The sequence below is a fragment of the Halichoeres trimaculatus genome, unplaced genomic scaffold (assembly GCF_033239565.1).
Source record: "Halichoeres trimaculatus isolate MK-OKI-2021-1 unplaced genomic scaffold, fHalTri1.1 fHalTri1_scaffold_8, whole genome shotgun sequence".
NCBI lineage: Eukaryota > Metazoa > Chordata > Actinopteri > Labriformes > Labridae > Halichoeres > Halichoeres trimaculatus.
The window spans coordinates 25,955,789-25,975,495 of record NW_027437186.1 but is presented as its reverse complement, the minus strand read 5'-3'; the positions used below and the strand labels follow the sequence as shown (position 1 = coordinate 25,975,495).

The 19,707-nt window shown below is 43.2% G+C and overlaps 1 protein-coding gene across 1 annotated transcript in view; it reads left to right on the top strand.

Annotated features, from left to right (window-relative positions):
* The window catches only part of cdh23 (cadherin-related 23), a 180,132-nt gene that overhangs the window by 82,635 nt on the left and 77,790 nt on the right, over positions 1 to 19,707 (top strand). Inside the window, 3 exon segments of the mRNA XM_074675394.1 lie at positions 7,352 to 7,546; positions 7,799 to 7,927; positions 15,678 to 15,756. Of these exon segments, the coding sequence (XP_074531495.1) occupies positions 7,352 to 7,546; positions 7,799 to 7,927; positions 15,678 to 15,756 (403 nt within the window).

Below are 19,707 nucleotides of genomic sequence, written 5' to 3'. Positions count from 1 at the left end.
CAAGGACTGACTTAACGCTGTTTATCACTTCATCAGGACAGGACGTGACTGGAGATTTAGTTTGACTATAAGAGGAACCTGTCACACCTCCAGGTTCCTGGAAGTGGAGAGTAAAACCTGAGACTGGAGCCACGTCCTGCCAAACAGATCCAAATCCTGGGTGTGAACCAATGAGGAGGAAGCATGAATTAATGACTGTGTTCCAATGTGTTGCGCTGTTAGCGCAGACAAAGCGAACAGCTGACAATCCTGTTTGTGTTCTTTGTGGATGACTGATGTGGGTCTGTTTTTAAACAACAAATCAAACATGCAAGGAGTATTTTTATTATCAATCTGCAGCCAGAAGTCTGTGCATGGAGCTTTATTTTGAAATGGAGGTGACTTCCTGTCTGGCTCAATGAACATTTGACAAACTCTTCATCAAATGTGTCTTAAGTGCATGTTTTTAGCGCTCCAGGAACTGAGACACACCACCGCACCCCACTGTGGAGACACAGCTCAAGAGTGTGTGGATGTAACATACTGTTGAACCTCACAATCAGGTTTATTATTAACAACGAGCTGACCATCAGATGATGAGATAAACGCACAATACCTGACATTTCCCACCTCACAGCCAGTCATTTTGTTTGTTTGTGTGTGTGTCTTTAGACGTGGTCTGAGGTGCTCTCTTGGGTCGTCTCTGTGCAGAGCTTCAGGTTGTGTCAGGTTGCGTCTGGTCGTGTGAGGATGTGTCTCTGATAAATGAACTCTGGGCCTGATAGGTGGGAGCTGTAATGAATGCGTCCTATGAGCACTTGCTGACTGAACAGAAGAATACTAACCAGCTCTAATGGACTCCTGTTTATCCTCCGCGCTGTTCTTCAAACACAGACGTTATGGCGCGATGATGATGGAGTCTGGCGCTCCTCTGAGAGCTCACAGTGACATGCAGCTGATGTAAAGTGTGTATCATTTACTCATGAACCTCTGAACCTTCATGTTCAGCCCAATGATTACTGATATTTGTCAGGAGATTTTGTGTTGGATCATGAAAACGGCTGTTTCTGACTCCTTCCTCCCCTCTTTCTTCACTCTTAGTCGTGCTGCTCTTACTTTTCCGTGGCAGGAGTTGTGTTTGGATAATTTGCATAATTTTTTCTGAACCAATCACACTCTAATTTGGGGCTTTTAGCTGGTGCACCTGAAGAGTGTAATTTTCCATCACGCTGCAGAGTGAGCTGAGTGGATTTGGCTGCAGTTCCTCCATCACCACAGAGACGGAGGAGGGATGAATTAAACAGAGTTGTTGTTGGATGGAGCGGCGTTTTACTCCCTGAAGGAGAAGAGAGCAGAATCCATTACTGATCCAGCTCTCAGAGGACTTCTTTCATCTCCCCTGGTCCCAGAGAGAGTCTGCTCCGTGTAGTCCTGAGGTCTGGTCCCTGAAGTTTCAGCAGCCCCAGAGTCTGGGAGAGATGTTGGACCTGAAGTTTGACCCTCAGGAGAGGAGCCGTGTCGGCTTGTCTTTGGCTCGAGCAGTGGGAGGAACGGAGCGAGCTCCAGAGTTCAAAGAGAGCAGAGAGTCCCCTCTTCATTACAGATGGCTCACGGCTGTTAGGGACTGTCTCTGCTTCTCCTTTCTGTCTTGGTCTCTGTCTGTGTCTCTGATGCAGTCTCTTATTTCACTCTGTCCTCCTGAGTCTGCTGCTGGTTCAGGCGGACATAGAACTGTTTCTGGAGTCTGTTTTCTTTAAATGTTTTTTTCTCCAGGTCAGATGTCTGTGGAGGTTTTTTTTTTTCACGTCTGGTTCAAAGTCAGGGTCTTTCTCTGGGATCAGTCCATTGTGATCTTTGACTTTACAGGCTTCAGGACTACATATTTCTCTGTTCTGGAGCAGCTCTGTTTCAGACCAAAAGATCTGCTGAAAGTTTGAACCTCTGGAGAAAAGGGTTAAGTTGCTGACCTCAGATCAGTTTAGGTTCAGTGATTCTGTTTCTTGTGCTGGTTTCCAGAGTCAGCTGGTCCTAATGTGAAGGATTTCAAGTCTTTAGGAAAGTTTCATGAAAGATAAAACAAAAGTGACTGACAAAAAAATATCTTAACTGGCAGGTTTAACAAACTGTGCAGATGGTACTTGTTTCCAAATATCAGCATTAATGTGGTGTTCAGTCTGGACGGCTCTCAGCAGGAGAGTTCATCTCTTCCTGTGATCAGTTTCATGAGCTAGTTTGGCTCTGTTCTAAGAATCAGATTTATTACAGATCAGTAATTACATTACAAGGAACTTTCCTGATGGTCTAACGCCTCAAATACACCAGATATAATTGGAGTCCAATTCCGTTCTGTTGCGTCTTGACTGCATTTTTCAACTCACACAGGCTGCATGTTCAGTCCGACAAGCTGCGCGTCTGACAGACAGCTTAAGTTGCAAGACCAAGAAGTTCCTGCACTTCCCACTCCATTGATCAGCTTCTCCTGATTCATGTTGGGCTGTAAAACCTCAAACATGTTGACTCCTGGTCTGTCTCCACTCATTATGTCCATTTGTTGTCGATTTTGACAGAGTTGGTTTTGTTTTGAAAGTCCTTGGGTGTTTTAAGGTAGTTTCCGGTCAAGACTTCCTGTCCTACTCGATCCCTACTCTGAATCTATGCGTCACAGCTCTCCGCCAGGCAAAGATAGGATGGTTGTTTTTGCTACCCCAGGGTTAGCAGGGGTCAGTGCCCTACCACTTGATGGACCAGCCACCCAGATGGACTGCAACAAAACAGATCCAGTGTAAGTTGACAGAGTGACCTGAATGGAAACCTATATGATCTATTTGCCGTGACGAAACGGAGAAGGACAGAAGACTCATCTGGTGTATTTCAGCCATGATGGTGCAAATGGTAAAAAAACAGCAGGAGGTCAGCCGGAGGTCAGCCAGAGGTCAGCGGGGGTCAGTGTCTAGTCATGGTAGCAGCTTACCAGACCATGGCAGAGGAGGTGAGGAAGTATGCCCTTTACAGACTTTGACAGGTTGAACTGGGAGCTTCCTGCCTTTCCAGGTGCCAACGTACAATGCCAAAACCTGAGGCAGGGAGAGCACACCTCCCCTCTCTCTCATGTTCAGACATGAGGAGCCTGCAACAGGGAGAGCATCAGCAAAGAGCCACATTGCCAAAATATACCCTCGTCCAGATATCACTAGTTTGTCAAAATGGCCAAGCAACTTTATACCCTGGGCATGCTTTGGCTTAGACCAGTTTATACCCCCAGGTATACTTTGGTCTGGGTCACTCTAAACCCCCCCAATTACATCAGCAGTAATGAGTGATCAACACAATAAATATTTTTCAACTTTTAATTGACTGTATGAAAAAATAATTTAAGGGTCTGATGTTTAGTTTGTTTCTTTCTTCTCTTCCATTAAAAATTAACAGGAGTTTGCCTTCACTTTTTGTTGAACAAATCTGCCAAAGTCATACGTTTGCTCTCCGCAGGGACTTGTGTCTTTCAGGTCAGTGGTCTGCGGTCTGACCATCTTGTGGTCGATATTTACGTGTATGTTGCATGTTTGTGAGACATTTGTGGTGTGTTTGTGGAGAGGTAATTGGACACTGTTATAGGATAATAAAAACCGGTTCACTGCGGTGCTCTCACACTCCGTCACACACATCCTGGTAATCTGCGTCACTTGGTGAAATCAATGGGCCTTATTGGAGGAGCTAAAGGTCAACATGGACCATCGGATGCACTCCATTTACCGTCCCTACCTGATGCTGTGTTTCCTCTGACTCTCAGGGAGGAGAGAAAGTTTCCACGAGGCCTCTGTCAGTTTAATAACATCTTAGATAACTGGTTATGATACCTGCTATCCCATTCAGTGTGAGCTGATACAGAAATGATTGATTCAGAGTAAAATCATGTTTGAACCAGGCTGTAAAGATGTTTATTTCTGCCATAAAGTTCAAATTTTTGAATGGCTGTGTGTGTGGTTTCTGCTGGCAGACGGGCTCTAGTGGACACTCCGGGTACTGCAGATTGTTACACCTCAAGCCTTAAGGGAAACTGGTCACACACACACACATGCGCACTGTTCAGAGTGGGTCATCCCTGCATCTCCCTGAAGGTTTGAACCTTTGTTGATAAAAGTCTTTGAACACAAATCACTGTCAAATCAGAAAGATCAAACCTGTGTGTGTGTGTGTGTGTGTGTGTGTGTGTGTGTGTGTGTGTGTGTGTGTGTGTGTGTGTGTGTGTGTGTGTGTGAGTGTGTGTGTGTGTGTGTGTGTGTGTGTGTGTGTGAGTGTGATGTTGTTTACTGAACCTGGTGGCGTTTGACACAGAGTGTGTTAATGAGTCATTGTTCGCAGGCTGCTGTGCAGAGACAGATACACACCAGCATGCTGCAGGGGAGGAAGAGGAGACACACACATACTGATCACACACGCAAACACACGCACACACCCTCTTCTTCTTTCCAAGAACACACACCTAAAAGCTCAGCTGTCAGACTGACTCCTTCACATCAAAGCAGAGTTGATAAAGCAGAAACCCTGCCAGACACACACATGCACACAAACACACACACACTCAGAAACATCAACAAACAGAGACATTTATATCTATTCACCTCCACTTTGATTTTTCTATTTTTATCCTTTAATGTGTGTGTGATCAGTGTGTGTTTGATATGTGTGTGTTCAGTCTGTGTTCAATATATGTGTGTGTGTGCACGCGCACACGCTGCAGGCTTTGAGCTACCTTTACAGGTGTTTCCAGCTCCCTAAGCAGACAGGTTGACAGGTGTAATAAATGAGGCAGAGGAGGCTCTGATGTTTGAATGCTGCTCTTATTAGTAAGGGGAAGGGGATTAAGACACACACACACACACACACACACACACACACACACACACACACACACACACACACACACACACACACACACACACACACACACATACACACACACACACAAACCTTTCAGAGTAAACAGTTACACTCAGCTCTTTGATTTATTGCAATCAAACATTTTAAGAGAGTTTAAGTTTGCAATGACCTTTGACCTTTTGCATATTTCAGCCTGCAGGTTAAGAGTCTGAGCTCTATACTGTCTGCACTCACACACAAACACACACACACACACACACACGCACACACACACACACACACACACACACACACACACACACACACACACACACACACACACACATACATAATATTCACAAATGTGTGCGTTAATCTACAAATATGTAGACTGGCCAGCAAATAATATACAGTCTTAAATGACTGAAAAGTCCAAGTGTTGTTTCTACAAGACCTGAAAATACACACAAATCATCTGTAACAACTGGCAGGCCTCCCATTTGGCTGTCTGTGTACTTTTGATTTGAACTCAGGCTTGCAGACACAGGATGCCAGGTATGGAGCTACTATTGTAACACCACGCCTCTGTCGCTATGCATTCCACACTCCACACTCTGTGTGAGTGTCAGTGTGTGAGCGTGTGTGTGAGTGACAGGTAAGCTCCACCTGGAAACCCTCCTCTCTTTCTCTCCTGTGTACCTGCAGGCCTCTCATCTCTTATTAATTGTGTCTTCGGCAGTTTTCCGATAAAATTCCAATTAAAGTGGATTTCTTTAAACGCAGATGAGCTGCTAGAGCTCCTGAGGACACACACAGTCTTTCCAAGTCCTCACCTTTACACACCTCTGACTCTGGGCTATCAGACACACACACACTTCTGCACAAACGTCCTGCTTGGATCTCACCTGTTAACCTGTTCACTGTTAAACTCAGATCATGCCTGACTGTTTCCATTCATTTATCAAATGTAAACAACCAAAAAAAATGAGAGTACACTCATATCCATGCACAGATTGGCATTTATCAATCTGAACGTGGGCAGAGGGTATGCTCAAATCCCATGCCAGGAGCCTCAACTATAATAGAGTGTGTAGGATTCTCACTAAAAATTTACATGCTTCAGAAACCCATAAAGGCAGTGTGCACAAAATTATTCTCATGTATAAAGCCAAGCATATGCATGCCCTTTGTAAATCAGGATCCATTTGGATCACTTGGTGTGCATGTGGAAAAGCTACAATTCCCGGCCCTGGCACACCCATGATCAACCATAACTGGTCAATGCACAGTAACCTGTGAATGAAAATGCATACAAAGCAGAGAGAAATCAAAGGTATTCAGTCATGGATCGCTGCGAAAAACTGAAGTTTAAACAAGGAAATGAAACTTTCAGACCCAGAAATGAAGGGCTTTGTGAACGAAGTGATGGATGAAATGGACGTAATGGCAGTTTGCTGTTGCACAGGATCCCAAAGTCACAAAAACCAGAGAGTGACACCACGTCACTGCTGCAGTCATCTACTGTTCTTCATTACACACTAAAATATCTGTAATGTTAACATGTTTACAGTACCCACACTGGCTTCTTCATGTATGTTCAGAGAGGCCATGTCAGTCAGCAGTCTCAGCACTCTAAATCATTATTAATCAAAGGTTTAATTGACCCACTAAAACTTTTAATTGTTGGTTTTCATGGGAAACTCTGTCTGCTCTGTGACGAGTTATGAGGGTATTAAAGCCTAATGATCACGTCAGAGATGCCCCGACTTAATCCCTACAATTGAATTATTCACAAAACAAATATGTGCAGCTGATGAAGAAGTGCTAAGTACAGAGGAGGTGAAGTGTGTGAAGCCACCGCTGCCTCTGTGCATTCTGTGCGTCTTGGCGCAGGCATCTTTAGTAAACCTAAAACCACACTTGATAATAAACGCACATATTGAAAGTTATGAATTAAAACTGGTGGCTCTGTGATTGTTATGATTTAATTTTTAACTCTACTGAACGCTTTATATATCAGAATCATTTTGAGCACATGCCATTTCTGGGTTTAATTTTTGACAGATGTAAAAGTACAATCCAGATCCTGGCAATATGGGTCATCATAATTATCAGCACTATGAGGTAACAAAATATCATACAAACCTCCAACCAAAACCAAATTGTAGCAGATAGTCTGCTTAAAGAGAGTATAACATTAAGTAGGACTAAAGTGTTGCATGACAATTACAATGTGCTTGGCGGAGGTCTGTGCTCTCTGTGTGCTTTTCTAGTTTTATGAATTAAATAAGAGTGAACTTTGTTTAGTTTGCTCTTATTTACCTTTTCTTAGTAGTCTCTTTTTTCTTAAACCATCTCTGTTTCATGTTTCTGGGTTCATTGGGAGTCGGACAGCTGTGAGGAATAAACCATTTTGTTGAAAGTTTTGACATTAAAACATTGATATGATAATCTTCCTCTGCGTGTGTGTGTGTGTGTGTGTGTGTGTGTGTGTGTGTTTGTGTTTGTGTTTCAGAACACTCCTGTGGGCCGCTCTGTGTTCATGGTGAACGCCACAGATCCAGATCAGGGCACTGGGGGCAGCGTCCTCTTCTCCTTCCAGCCGCCGTCTCCTTTCTTTGCCATCGATGGAGCCCGAGGCACCGTCACCGTCATCAAGCCGCTTGACTATGAGATTACGTCGGCATACCAGCTCACCGTCAACGCCACGGTCAGAGAGCACACTGTGCATGTTACCTTGAATGACTCAGAGCCAGGAGGGTCAGCTGACCAAGAACAAGCTTTCTGCCTTCTTAGCGTGAGGCTTCAGGCTGCTCAGAGACATTCAGGGATCTTCATTTATTTTACTTTGAGTTACGGAAACATTCACACTCTGACAACTAATGAAGTCGTCTGGATTTTAAATGACTCCCAGCTCAGCAGAGACCTCCTGCAGACTCTGTCCCTCTGTTTGTGTCCTCAGGATCAGGACAAAGTGAGACCTCTGTCCCGCCTCGCTAACTTAGCCATCAGCATCACAGACGTCCAGGACATGGACCCCATCTTCACCAACCTGCCGTACAGCACCAACATTGAGGAGGACGTCCCCCTGGTCAGTCTTAGTCCCCCTAACGTTGCTCTGATGTTGTTAATCTCTGTAATCCATCCTGATCATGTTAATCTGTCTGTTCCTCATCGCTCTCTGTCCAAACATGCTCAGATCATTTCCTCTCTCATTCCTCATCCTTGCTGCTTCTTGCTCTCTTCTTTGGTTATTCAGGAGCAGTTTGGAGGAATATGTTTAAACCAGGAGCTGTGAGTTATTATCAGGGCAGGAAGTCTCTATTCTCCCCCCTCAGGAGCACACACACCCTGAAACGGGGCCTGGGGCCTCGCACAGCCTGCAGGTGATTCAGACTGTAATTACTGAGGGAGATTTACGGCCCACTGCAGGACGAGAGGCCTCCAGCAAAGGTCACCAAGCTGCAGGATTTATCTCCTCATGGGCCGTATGGACCTAGACAGGAATGTGTGTGTGTGTGTGCTGCAGGAGAAATACACACCTTACAACACACACACATAACAATACAGTCTATCTGCGGAGGAATTCACACCTGTGTAAAAACCAGGTAGAAGCATCCGTGGAGCTGAAACTTTGACTCCTACAGAGACCGTTTGAAGTTAACACCAAGTCCTTCAGAACTTGAATTTATCAGTTGAGCCTTTTGGAGTTGCAGTTATGATCCTTAAACTGAACTTTACATTTAAAAAGATTGATGTAAACAGGTTTTCCTAGTTTAAGCTTAGGAATATGTCTACTCATTGATTCAGTCATCTACCAAAATCAACTTGAATTAAAGAATGTTGCTTCTCCTGTCAGGTATCAAAAATAATTAAATCCAATATTTATCTTTTTTTTTCCAAAAAAATCCCACCACTAAATAAATAACAAATATGTCTAAAGAAACTTTTTAAACTTTGAGCTTCTGTCTGACAAGATTAAACTTTAAAGTATAATTTCATATCTTTTTCCATGAGACTTGCATTGTTCACAAGCCACCTGAAGGCTGTGTTATGCTTTCCACATAAACGTGATGCGCGGCAATGAGACAAGGTCATGAGACTTTTATGCTTTTTAACATCCTGCACGGCGTCCGTTGGTGTCCATTCCCAAACTGCAGGGGGCGGTGTATCATTAACGTATGTCTACCAGAGTATGAAATGAGATTCAAAAAAGTTTGGCTTTGTTTACAACACATTAACATATCTGTCCCAGAGATTTTTCCAAGTTCTTTTAACCAATTTCTCTTTTCTGCTGAGAGTCGACGCAACTTCATGCCATTAATTATTTACCAATCTGTTATCATAGTGATCTCTGTGTGGAGAGTCACACAGCTGCCTGTATTTCCGTACTTCGACCACTTTCGCCATTTTGTCCACGTGTCTCCGTCTGGAAGGTTAGAAATTTTCGAGTGTGCACAGTGTGCAAATTTTCTGTGTGAAAAGGACCGTGCGATGGGGCATAGGTGCAAAATTGACCTCATTAGTCCACATGAAGCCACGCAGACCCCGCAGACACGTCAAGCATAAATCAGCCCTAAGGCCTTGTCACACTGGGTCTGTTATTTTTTGATGCTTTTTTTCAAATCTGTAATCTAAAGAAAACCCTTCATGTAAAGACACTGAATCCTTTGGGTTTATTTTTATATTAATTGCAAAAATTTGCAGTTTGAGAAAGATTAAATCATCAGTGATCAAGCAGTTGGTCCTGAGTAGTAGCTATCAGTAAAACATATTTACAGCCTAGCACAAAAAACATCTCCACTCTGGATTGCTGATATTACTATTACTACTATTGGCACACACTGTATGAGGGGAGGGGTTTCTAACAGCTGTTTAGAAGATATCAAGATTGTAATCAGAGGCACAGCTCAGCTCACATGACTTACAGGGGCCCTATAGCTGCTCATGTGGAAACTCAAAGCATGCCCCACTTCCAATGTGGCCATGCTAGCCAATTTGCTTAAAAAAATATTTTTAGAAACAGATGGGTGATGTCAGAGAGACTACGTCCATTTATTATACAGCCTTTGCTCAAAACACAGAAGGTAAAAATTGCCAGATATCTGTAAAAAGAAAAAAAAACAAAAAAACTTCTCGATGGATGAGCAGTACAGTCGTATAAAATGATGGGAGTTCTCTGTGCCAAGCTTACTCCCAGTCCGTTCCTGTGTCAGAGTTTCAGACAGCAGGTGTTTCCTGTGCTGACCTTACCTCTGTTCCTCTGTATTAAAGTGAGTCAGTAATGAGGTCTAATTTGATCCTCTGAGCGTGTTTCTCTTCATGGTTATGTTCCTACTCTGGCTCCGCCCTCTAAACACGCTCCCAGGTGGCTAATGGTCCGACATCTCTGTTTCCTCTCAGAGTGAGAATTACACTCAGGGGTTTAATACTGACCGCCCCGCTGCTCACTGTCTCACTGCCTCTCCCTCTTCTCTTCCCCCTCACTCCCCCCTTTCTCTCACGTGTTGTAGTAGAAATGTCAAGTGCTACATTTGCATGCATATTAACGGGGCGTGACGGAGTCGACGCCCGGTGTCTCCCCGACTCTCTGATTCATCAACTGTCACAGGGAAGGTCACAACAGGAGGGGAGGGTGTGAAGAGAGGAGAGAGGAAAGAGGAGAGAGCCAGGATGCTTTCAGACACAGAAGTGACGATCAGCTCCTCTGATTGGCTGCTCTCTCTACTCCATATCACAGCTTTGATGAAACTACTCCAGGGTCATTTCAGAAGTACACAAAAACTGATGTACATACATATCATGCACGCCAAATTAGACCTTTAAGCAGAAACATGTCTATAGTTAATCCGTTTAAAAAATAACAGTTAAAAAAAAAAAAAAAAAAAATAGTTTCCAAGTGGTTCCTGTCACATTACATCATCTGCTCCCTGCTCTTTCCAGTGGAAGACATTGTGGATGCAAATCGTGCTGGAAAGAGGCAATTTTCAACCATTTCTTATAATTTCCTCCCGAAACATATTTATAATTATTTGATCATTCAAGTTTCTAGAGTTACCTTCCCCCTCAAAAAAAATGTATCTGGGATTAATTTTTTTTTTTCATTAGCTTATTTCTGTGAGTGGCAACAAGAGTTGCCGGTGGACACATTAAAGGTCGAAAACTAAAGGAAAACATTGCCCGCAGGATTGCTCATAATTTACTTATTAGGTGCAATTCTTTTGACACAGTACTTAACAAAGCCAATGCCCACACCTACCCCACACACTACCTTTTTAAATGTTATTATGACAGTATTATTATTTTTTGATAAATTTATTAGTATCATGATTATTGTTATTTCTATATAATTATTAGGTGACCTAGTGATAAGCTGTATGACCACCAGCAATAATTATTGCCAGTCATAAAAATCCTATTTTCCTCAAAAAAAAAAGAAGAAGTTCAAAATGGAAGAAAAAAAAATACATAACATGATTCAGAGGGACTCAACCGATAAAACTATATTCCTTACAACCCTGAAAAAAGATTGGGCATGAATGGGTAATGAATAAAAATTTGTTTTAACTCCAGGATATAGACTCTAACAGGTTAAAGTATGATCTGTTGGGTGGTTTAAAGTCTCTGTAGGGACTCTCTGTTTGACTTGTTGATTGCAGTGACCCCACAGTGGCCAGAAACAGTGCTGTGCCTTCAAAAGCATTTAGAAAAGCGTTAAAAAAGCATTTATCGTACATATTGGTCCTGATAATTTCATATAAATTGTATGAACAGGAAAATGTATAAACGTTAAGATTACTCAAAGTCAACCCAGGGCAGTAAAGATAAAAGGTTTTAATTTACAAAGTTCAGAAAGAACAGAGTTTATCTTCTGCGATACCCATAATCCCTCTGCAGAGATCAATGATCTCCAGTAATTAATTAATTAATTAATTAATATATTAGAGTATGATAACTAAAGCAGCTCTGCTTCATCCGATAACCTCAGAAAGGAGCAGCGTCACATTGGATCAAAGAGTTCATCTGTTTGGCTAACCTCACAGACTGCCATTCCTGCCTCAGCCAGCAGGGGGCAGAGATTAATCCTGTTGTTACAGCAGGAGGAGGTCAGGCACCAACAAGCAACAAAATCTGCTTCTGAGAAACTTTGACCCAAAGTGCAGAGTGATGGATAACACACACTCACATGAACATTTTTTCTCTCTCTCCCTCACACACACTTACACACAGTGTGTGTCAGCTCCATTAGTCGGTGTGTGGAGGTGATAAGCTGAGGCCGAGCGCTGACGGAGCGAGTGTCAGCTGTCCTCAGAGCTCTGACATTTACATGTTCAGGGAATCAAACGTGCAGCACAGTCATAGGTCGTTCCTCAGAGGTGTGACACACACACACACACACACACACACACACACACACACACACACACACACACACACACACACACAAAAACACACACACACACACACACACACACAAAAGCTCTCCATCCCTCCCTCAGCTTCTGTTTGTTTCTCTGCATCTGTCTTCTCTCCTTTTCTCCGGCCAATCAACCCGTCAGCGGCACAAAGTCTGACAAAGAGAAAATATTTTTATTTCAGATGAAATCACCGAGTTTCAGACGCCTAAACCTCCTCCAGGACAAACACAATTTAACTGTCAGAGCCGGGCAGGAGAAAGCCCTGTACAGAGAGAGTGGAGGAGTGTGTGTGTAAGAGAGAGACAGAGAGAGAGTGTGTGACAAAGTGTGTGAGAAAGTGTGTTAGAAAGTGTGTGTTTGTATCTCTGACGCTTGATTGAACAGATTCCACTCGTGCAGTCGGCTCCAGAATATTGCTCAAATTATTTCAGCATCACTTCTTCTCCTCGCGCCTCTGTCCCTTATTTTTTTTTCTCAGTGTGTGTGTGTGCGTGTGTGTGTGTGTGTGAGCCTCTCTAAAAGGCTTGTAATTGATTCTGCTGTAATTGGTCAATGACAGGAGATGCTTTGGCAGAAATGGAGCATAAACACGCCTCAGACACAATTTGCAGGATCAATGGGAGGCAGCTCGAGAGAAGGAGAGGGAGAGAAGGAGGGAGCTAAAGGGAGAGGAGGGTGAGGGAAGAGAGGGAGCAGCAGCGAGGTTTTTAAGTATCCCGGCGTGTCTGATTGAGGCAGGAAGGCTGAGAAAGCTCGGCGGATCAAAGACCTTCAAACAGCTCTGTCTCTCCCTCTCAGTCTGTCACTCGGTCAGGTTCTTCATTTCTCCTCTCTGCAGAGTTTGAAACAGCAGTGGGAGAAAGAGAGAAGTCTTTCTGCAGAGTGAAAACAAATACCAGCTGAGATGTTCCTCCATCTTTAACTCTTTTCCATCTTTCAGCATCTCCATTTAGGAAGAGGAGCAGAGCTCTGATCTCTGTCTAATGTAGAAAACTGTTCCTCCTAGTTCAGTCTGGATTTAAGGTCCTACAAGAGAAACATCATGTCTCCTGTAATGAAGCTGGTCTTCTGAATACAATCACTAGTCTATTAGAAGACTGATTTACAGGTGTTTTCTGGAGGGACCCAAACAAAGGCTTAATTGGCAGTATCAGGTAGTTAAAATCCCGAAGAAGCAGGAGATCACAAAGACCTGCAGCAGGACTTAGGCTGTGTCCCACACCACTTACTACACTAGCAGTGCCTACTGATTTGATGTAAATATAGTATGTAGCAGGCAGTGTGTGAAAACTTGGGAGATCTTTAAATTAACATAAAAATCCCTGGATGTCCTACTGATCCAGGAAATTTCATAGTAAATCTACCTCACATACCGTTTCCCACAATGCACAGAGCTAACACTGCTTGTTCATGCAGGTGGAACTCAGGTTCAGGTGAATTGTTGCTACTTACTGGAATGAGTTGGTATCACAAATATAACAGCACTAATGCTGGAAGGTCCATGAGAAAGAAAGAAACATCTGTAAATCATGCCACTTCTTGACCTGGAAGAGGTCTTTACTTTCATGATATTCATTAAAGCCCATAAAACCCCCTTACTTTTCTTTTTCAAACCATAGCCTATTTGACTTTTTCCATCGGCTGCAAAAAAGAAGCCAATTCTTTTTCAGACTTATTTTCAATAAGGATAAAACTTTTGATGTAAGATTAAAAATCAATTCTGATGATTCTGCTGTAATATAATTCAATGCCTTTAAACTAATATTTTATCTTTAAAATCAGGACCCTGAAGTCTCTCCCTGAATCTGTTGTTTGTCTAAATGAATTTAAAACAAACAAGCCATCAAAAGAAAATTCAAGGACCAAAAGCACAAAATTCTGCGCTGAAATATAATAACTATTCTCTTCTTTTGCTAAATTCTATTTTATTTCCTGCTTTTAATTTAATTTATCTGATGTTTCATCCTCCCAGTATCTTCAACACTTATTGATTAATTTAAAATGCTTCATCTGTCAATCCCCTACAATCTCTTTATTAATAACAGAAAGTTCAATATGTATGAATGGTTTGTTTTTTGATTATTTTTTTTTAAATTAATTTTATTGAAATTTTTTAAGACGAAAAACATAGAACATCAATTTTCAGAAACTGAAAACCAGAGTAGTATACTACAAACAGACTCAACTGGACAGTTAGTCGACACACCACATTCACAGACAGCAGGTAGTAGGCAGTTTGGAAAACAGCCTTGGTGTCAGCAGACACAAAGATTCAGTTTCATTAAGGCTCAGACTAAACACTGAAGGTCCAACTCCAGATCTCTAACCATAAATGACCCACAAGGAGAAAAGAAGTTGGCTTGGTTTGATTAGATGAATAGAACTAGAGGGACTAGGACTCTCTTCTGTGAAGGGATGATGCTTATCTGGAACTACATAAAAACTAAAGAGTGAGCTGTTTCACTGTCTGATCTACGCAAAGATCCCACCTGATACAAAAATATCAGACATTGTAGTTATTACTCCCTGTGTGTTTCCTGTTTTAATTTGAAGTTCTTGCTCTCTGTGTGTTACCTGGTGTAGTTTTACCTCTTCTGTTTGTTTCCTCTACTATTAGTATCACTTGCATCTCTGTCACAGTCCTGTGTTGTGTTCTTGTTACCCTGTGCATTTGTGGTGTCTGTGTTTTCTCCTTTCTTGGTCATTCTTCTGTTCTCCAGTGTTTTTTCCCCCTCTCCTAAGTAAGGCTTTTAGGGCTTTTGGATTTTTGTTGAATGGATGTTTTTAGTTTTTCTCGTAGTGGCTTTCTGGCTTGTTGCATTGTGATACAGAGACCAAAAATGCTGACCTGGATATTTCTACATTTAGAAGAAACTCAGCATACAGTTTCTGAAAAGAAACTGATCATTCAACTCAGTGTTTGAATAATTTGTGTTGTCTTCATATGGTAATATGTATTATATTTATCATATTAATCATATTTATTTCATTATATTTATTTATTTGACCTGAGTATGGTCACTTCGTAAATGTCTGACCTGCACTCCTTTCATTTCTCTGAACATCTGTTTAAGATGATTCGTCTTCTTCACTTGAATATGATCTTAAGTGTTAACTGATCAGTGAAGTGATTATTGACGAAAGCTGATTGGTGGACAGTGTATTGTTGGCTCCGCGCCCAACTAAGGACAAGTGACCTCAGCTCTTTTTACTCTCCAGGTGAGCTGTTTGAGCTCAGATCAGAGTTTAGACTTCAAGTTTAGAATCTGCTGGGTCTGACGAGGACGAGTTGGTCTCTTCCCCTGCTCCAGAGAGAGGATCTGTTTGTTTGATGTGAGGAAGAGGAAGAGGAAGACATCACAGAAAAGAGGACGAGTTTCTCTGTAATCATGCAGCTAACACTCTCTGTCTTTCTCTATGCAGGGCTACGAGGTGAGGAAGATAACAGCCATTGACCAGGATCTGGGCCGGCCCAGAGGAATCGGCTACACCATCATCTCAGGTCAGAGTCAGCTCATCGATGTGAGCTGAGAGCAGGTCGATCGCTGCTTATCATAATCCCTCAGCCATAATAGAGTGCTCCCATCAGAGACAACAGTCAATAACACACAGGCACACTCACAGACACACACAGAGCAGTTAACAGATCAGCTTGCATTCTGTAAGCATCTGATTTAGGATCAGACTCATGTTTGAGAGATATCCTCAGGTATGCTCGCTGATCTTAGAGATGCCCCTGTTTAAGGCTGGGACTGATTTGATTTGTGATTTGTGTCTTTGTGGGTTGTAAGCATGAAAATTTTGCCAAATCCTCTCTGCTGATGCCAAACCACTATCTCACAGGTCTGACTCAGGTCACTTCATTTGGACATGCTAATTTGTGGAGAAGAAACCCCAGACTGACCCCTGAAGCAGGTTTCAGCTTACGACAGAGTCAACAGCAGAATCAGCTGTTTGGCATTGGCAGAGAGGATTTGGCAAACTTTTATGGGTCCAACCCACAAACTCAGCTCTGCTTTCCAACAGTGTAAGATTTATCTACAAGAAACAAAGAAATAATCTGCCACACACAAATTTTTCTTTTGTGTTTAATATGAGAAAGTCTGTCAGACACTGGGTCAGAATTAAGTCTTCTTTCTTTGAATCCTTCACCTGAGGTGAGACATCTGTTGGACTGAGAGGAGGTAACTCAGGACTACAGACTCTGTCGTATCCACCATGTGTGTATCCGCTCTGCGTTTTGTTTGCTGTTAGCTGAGGATGAGCTGTAGCTCAGGGATCAGAGGTGATATCAGCTCTTTAATAAACCTGAGCTCAGTTCCTCTCTCTGCCAGCTCGGTGATGTTTGCCAGGAGGAGGATTTCTGAAACTCATCAGCAGTTTTGGTTTGAGGCTGAAAGCTGTGAGCTGGAGCTTGGTGTTGGTCCATATCTGCTCTGTGTCTGTTAGCATCTCATTGAAGAGTTTATCTGAGTAATTACACAAAGACAGGAACCCATCCAAACTCCTCAACAGAAGGGGGAACTTTAAACTTTAGTCCAGAGTCGGTGAGCGCTCACACTTGTGCGTGTGTGTGTGTGTGTGTGTGTGTGTGTGTGTGTGTGTGTGTGTGTGTGTGTGTGTGTGTGTGTGTGTGTGTGTTTGTGTGTGTGTGTGTGTGTGTGTGTGTGTGTGTGTGTGTGTGTGTGTGTGTGTGTGTGTGTGTGTGTGTGTGTGTGTGTATGTGTGTGCATGTGTGAATATGAAGATAAACTCTGATATCTGTTTCACTTCCCAATGTTGATACTGTCTCTGATGAAAGGTTTGAAGAGCATCAGGATGACTTATTTTCTTTTTTCTTTCCACTGAGAAAACTCCATGTTCCTCTTTAGATAAAACACACACACACACACACACATCCTGTCTCTCTCACAGTTGGCTCTGATGTCACACGGCTTTAATGCGCCCTGTGGCTGTTTTTATTTTCACCACGATCAACGTTCCAGTCCTGAAGGACGTATAATCCCTGAAGGATTCTCCAAACATCATTCTGTGAGAGGGACCAGCAGATTACAGGCACGCGAGTGTGTGTGTGTGTGTGTGTGTGTGTGTGTGTGTGTGTGTGTGTGTGTGTGTGTGTGTGTGTGCGCGCGCTGTAAACTCTGCGTGGCCCCTGTTGGGTCCAGATCGGTCCTGATGGAAGGACGACCCGGTCCTGGTGCTGCCAGCTGGCTGATAAGGGCTGGCCCTGCTTGATCAGCCAGGTGCATCATGGGAGTTTTGGGTGATGAAGGTAGTCATTGTTGAGCCATCTGCTGAGTCACTGCATGACCTCGCCACGAGTGTGTGTGCGTTGTGTGTGTGTGTGTGTGTGTGTGTGTGTGTGTGTGTGTGTGTGTGTGTGTGTGTGTGTGTGTGTGTGTGTGTGTGTGTGTGTGTGTGTGTGTGTGTGTGTGCGTGTGTGTGTGTGTATGTGGGGGGTGCATGCATGTATTACAGCACACACACACGCTCACGCTCACGCTCACACACACAGATACAGGCTGATATAAAGGGAGATCAGCAGAAAAACTTGGTGCTCACACACTCAGTCTTACTTACTGCTGCTGCCAGTGTTGCCGTGTGTTTGTTGGGATGTGTGTGATTGTGTTTGTGATTGTGTGTGTGTGTGTTTGTTATGATGTGTGTCTCTGTGTGTGTGTGAGCAGTTGAAGGGCTGACTGAAGCTCTAGAGGAGAGGAGCATTAAAAAGACATTAATTAGGTGTTCCGATGTATTCCCGGTCGCTGCAGAATGAAGAGTTATGGTGGCGCTGTGAGCGGGCGGAGACGATAAAATCATTATGAGTCTGAACGATAAACGGAGCTGAAGGCTGAGGAGGAGGAGGAGGGTGTGTTTAAGCCTTTGTTTGGTGTGTGTGTGTGGGAACATGTGTACTCGTGCATATGTCTTTATCTATCAACCCCCCTGTGCTGCAGTCAGGTTACAACGTGTGTGTGCGTGAGTGTGTGTGTGTGTGTGACTCTGCTCCTCCTCGGCTCCTAGCCCCGGGTGTCCTCAGAGTGCGTCTCTCTCCTGCGGGACTCGTCTCATTAGTTGTGTAATTAAGATAAACGAGGTTTTAATTGCGGTTGTGATTTATGCTAATGATTGAGGGACTGAAGACAAGGATTTCCTCTGCCTCCTCCAATCAGAGCCCGGATCTGGTGTACTCAGTGAGTACACCAGATAAGATCACAGCAGAGCTCTGCTGCAGGGTGGCATCTTTGTTATGATGGTTTGAGTCCTGATCCAGGAGCTGATATTAATCCAGATCAGACCTCTGACACACTGATCCATTATTACCCACACTGAGCACAAACAGAGACCTGCAGGCCTGAGACAAGAACCTGATCCACAGCACAACACTTGCATTTCTCTGAGTGTCCACTAGAGTCTGTCTCTAGCAGTGAGTCAGTCCCCATAGAGCTCCATGTTAAAACGAACTGCAGTACCCTAAGTGTCCACTAGATTTTCCCTGGGGGAAGGAGGATTAGGAGGCATGGTCTCTTTGACTGATACTGTCTCTTTAAGAGCGTATGGAATATTCTGGATTGTTGCTCTAAACATCGAAGAACAGAGCAAGATGCAAGTGTTTCTGATTGGCTGGTGTTAGTCTATGATGCTCTAAAGGCATTCACCAACCAGTGATGTCACAGATTGAGTTATTCTGGTGTGCTTTTGAAGAAGTATCTTATCCTGGGGTTCCTCTTGGTGTCTGGTCTTTTTTGTTTCAGCAAAGTGTGTTTTCTTCTCTGAGCTCTTTTTTCAGCTCAGACTCAAACACAGACCTTGACCATCTCTGGTAATGAGATAAACATCTCTGTGCTGAGCTTTAAATGCTGATAGTGATGATCACTCCTTGAGTTTCCTTTTTTACATGAAAGCGTGACATCCTAATGTGTGTTTAATAATTCATGGTGTGGACCCTGACTGTCTCTGCTGTGATTTACAGAGTCATTATCAGAGCAGCGTTAGAGCTGTGTTTACTGTGTTTCTGCAGGATCATTTAAAGAAACTGTTAAAATCAGAGTTTCTGCACCTCTCATTCTCTGAGAAACAAAACCAGGTCTGGTCTTACAGATTCTCTCTTGGTCTCCTGGACCAAGCTCAGCATGTTAGACTGTTGTGTGTCGTCTGGACCTAGAGTCCAAGCAGCTCCTCTCACAGAATCATTAAATCTGTTCAAAGATAAAAACATGAGCAAGTTCAGCTCTTATGTCAACTTTCTGCTGTAATCATAGAGTAACAACAAACCAGCCTTTATATCAGCCTGTATCTGTGTGTGTGTGTGTGTGTGTGGTGTGTGTGTGTGTGTGTGTGTGTGTGTGTGTGTGTGTGTGTGTGTGTGTGTGTGTGTGTGTGTGTGTGTGTGTGTGTGTGTGTGTGTGTGTGTGTGTGTGTGTGTGTGTGTGATTGTGTGTGTGTGTTTCTA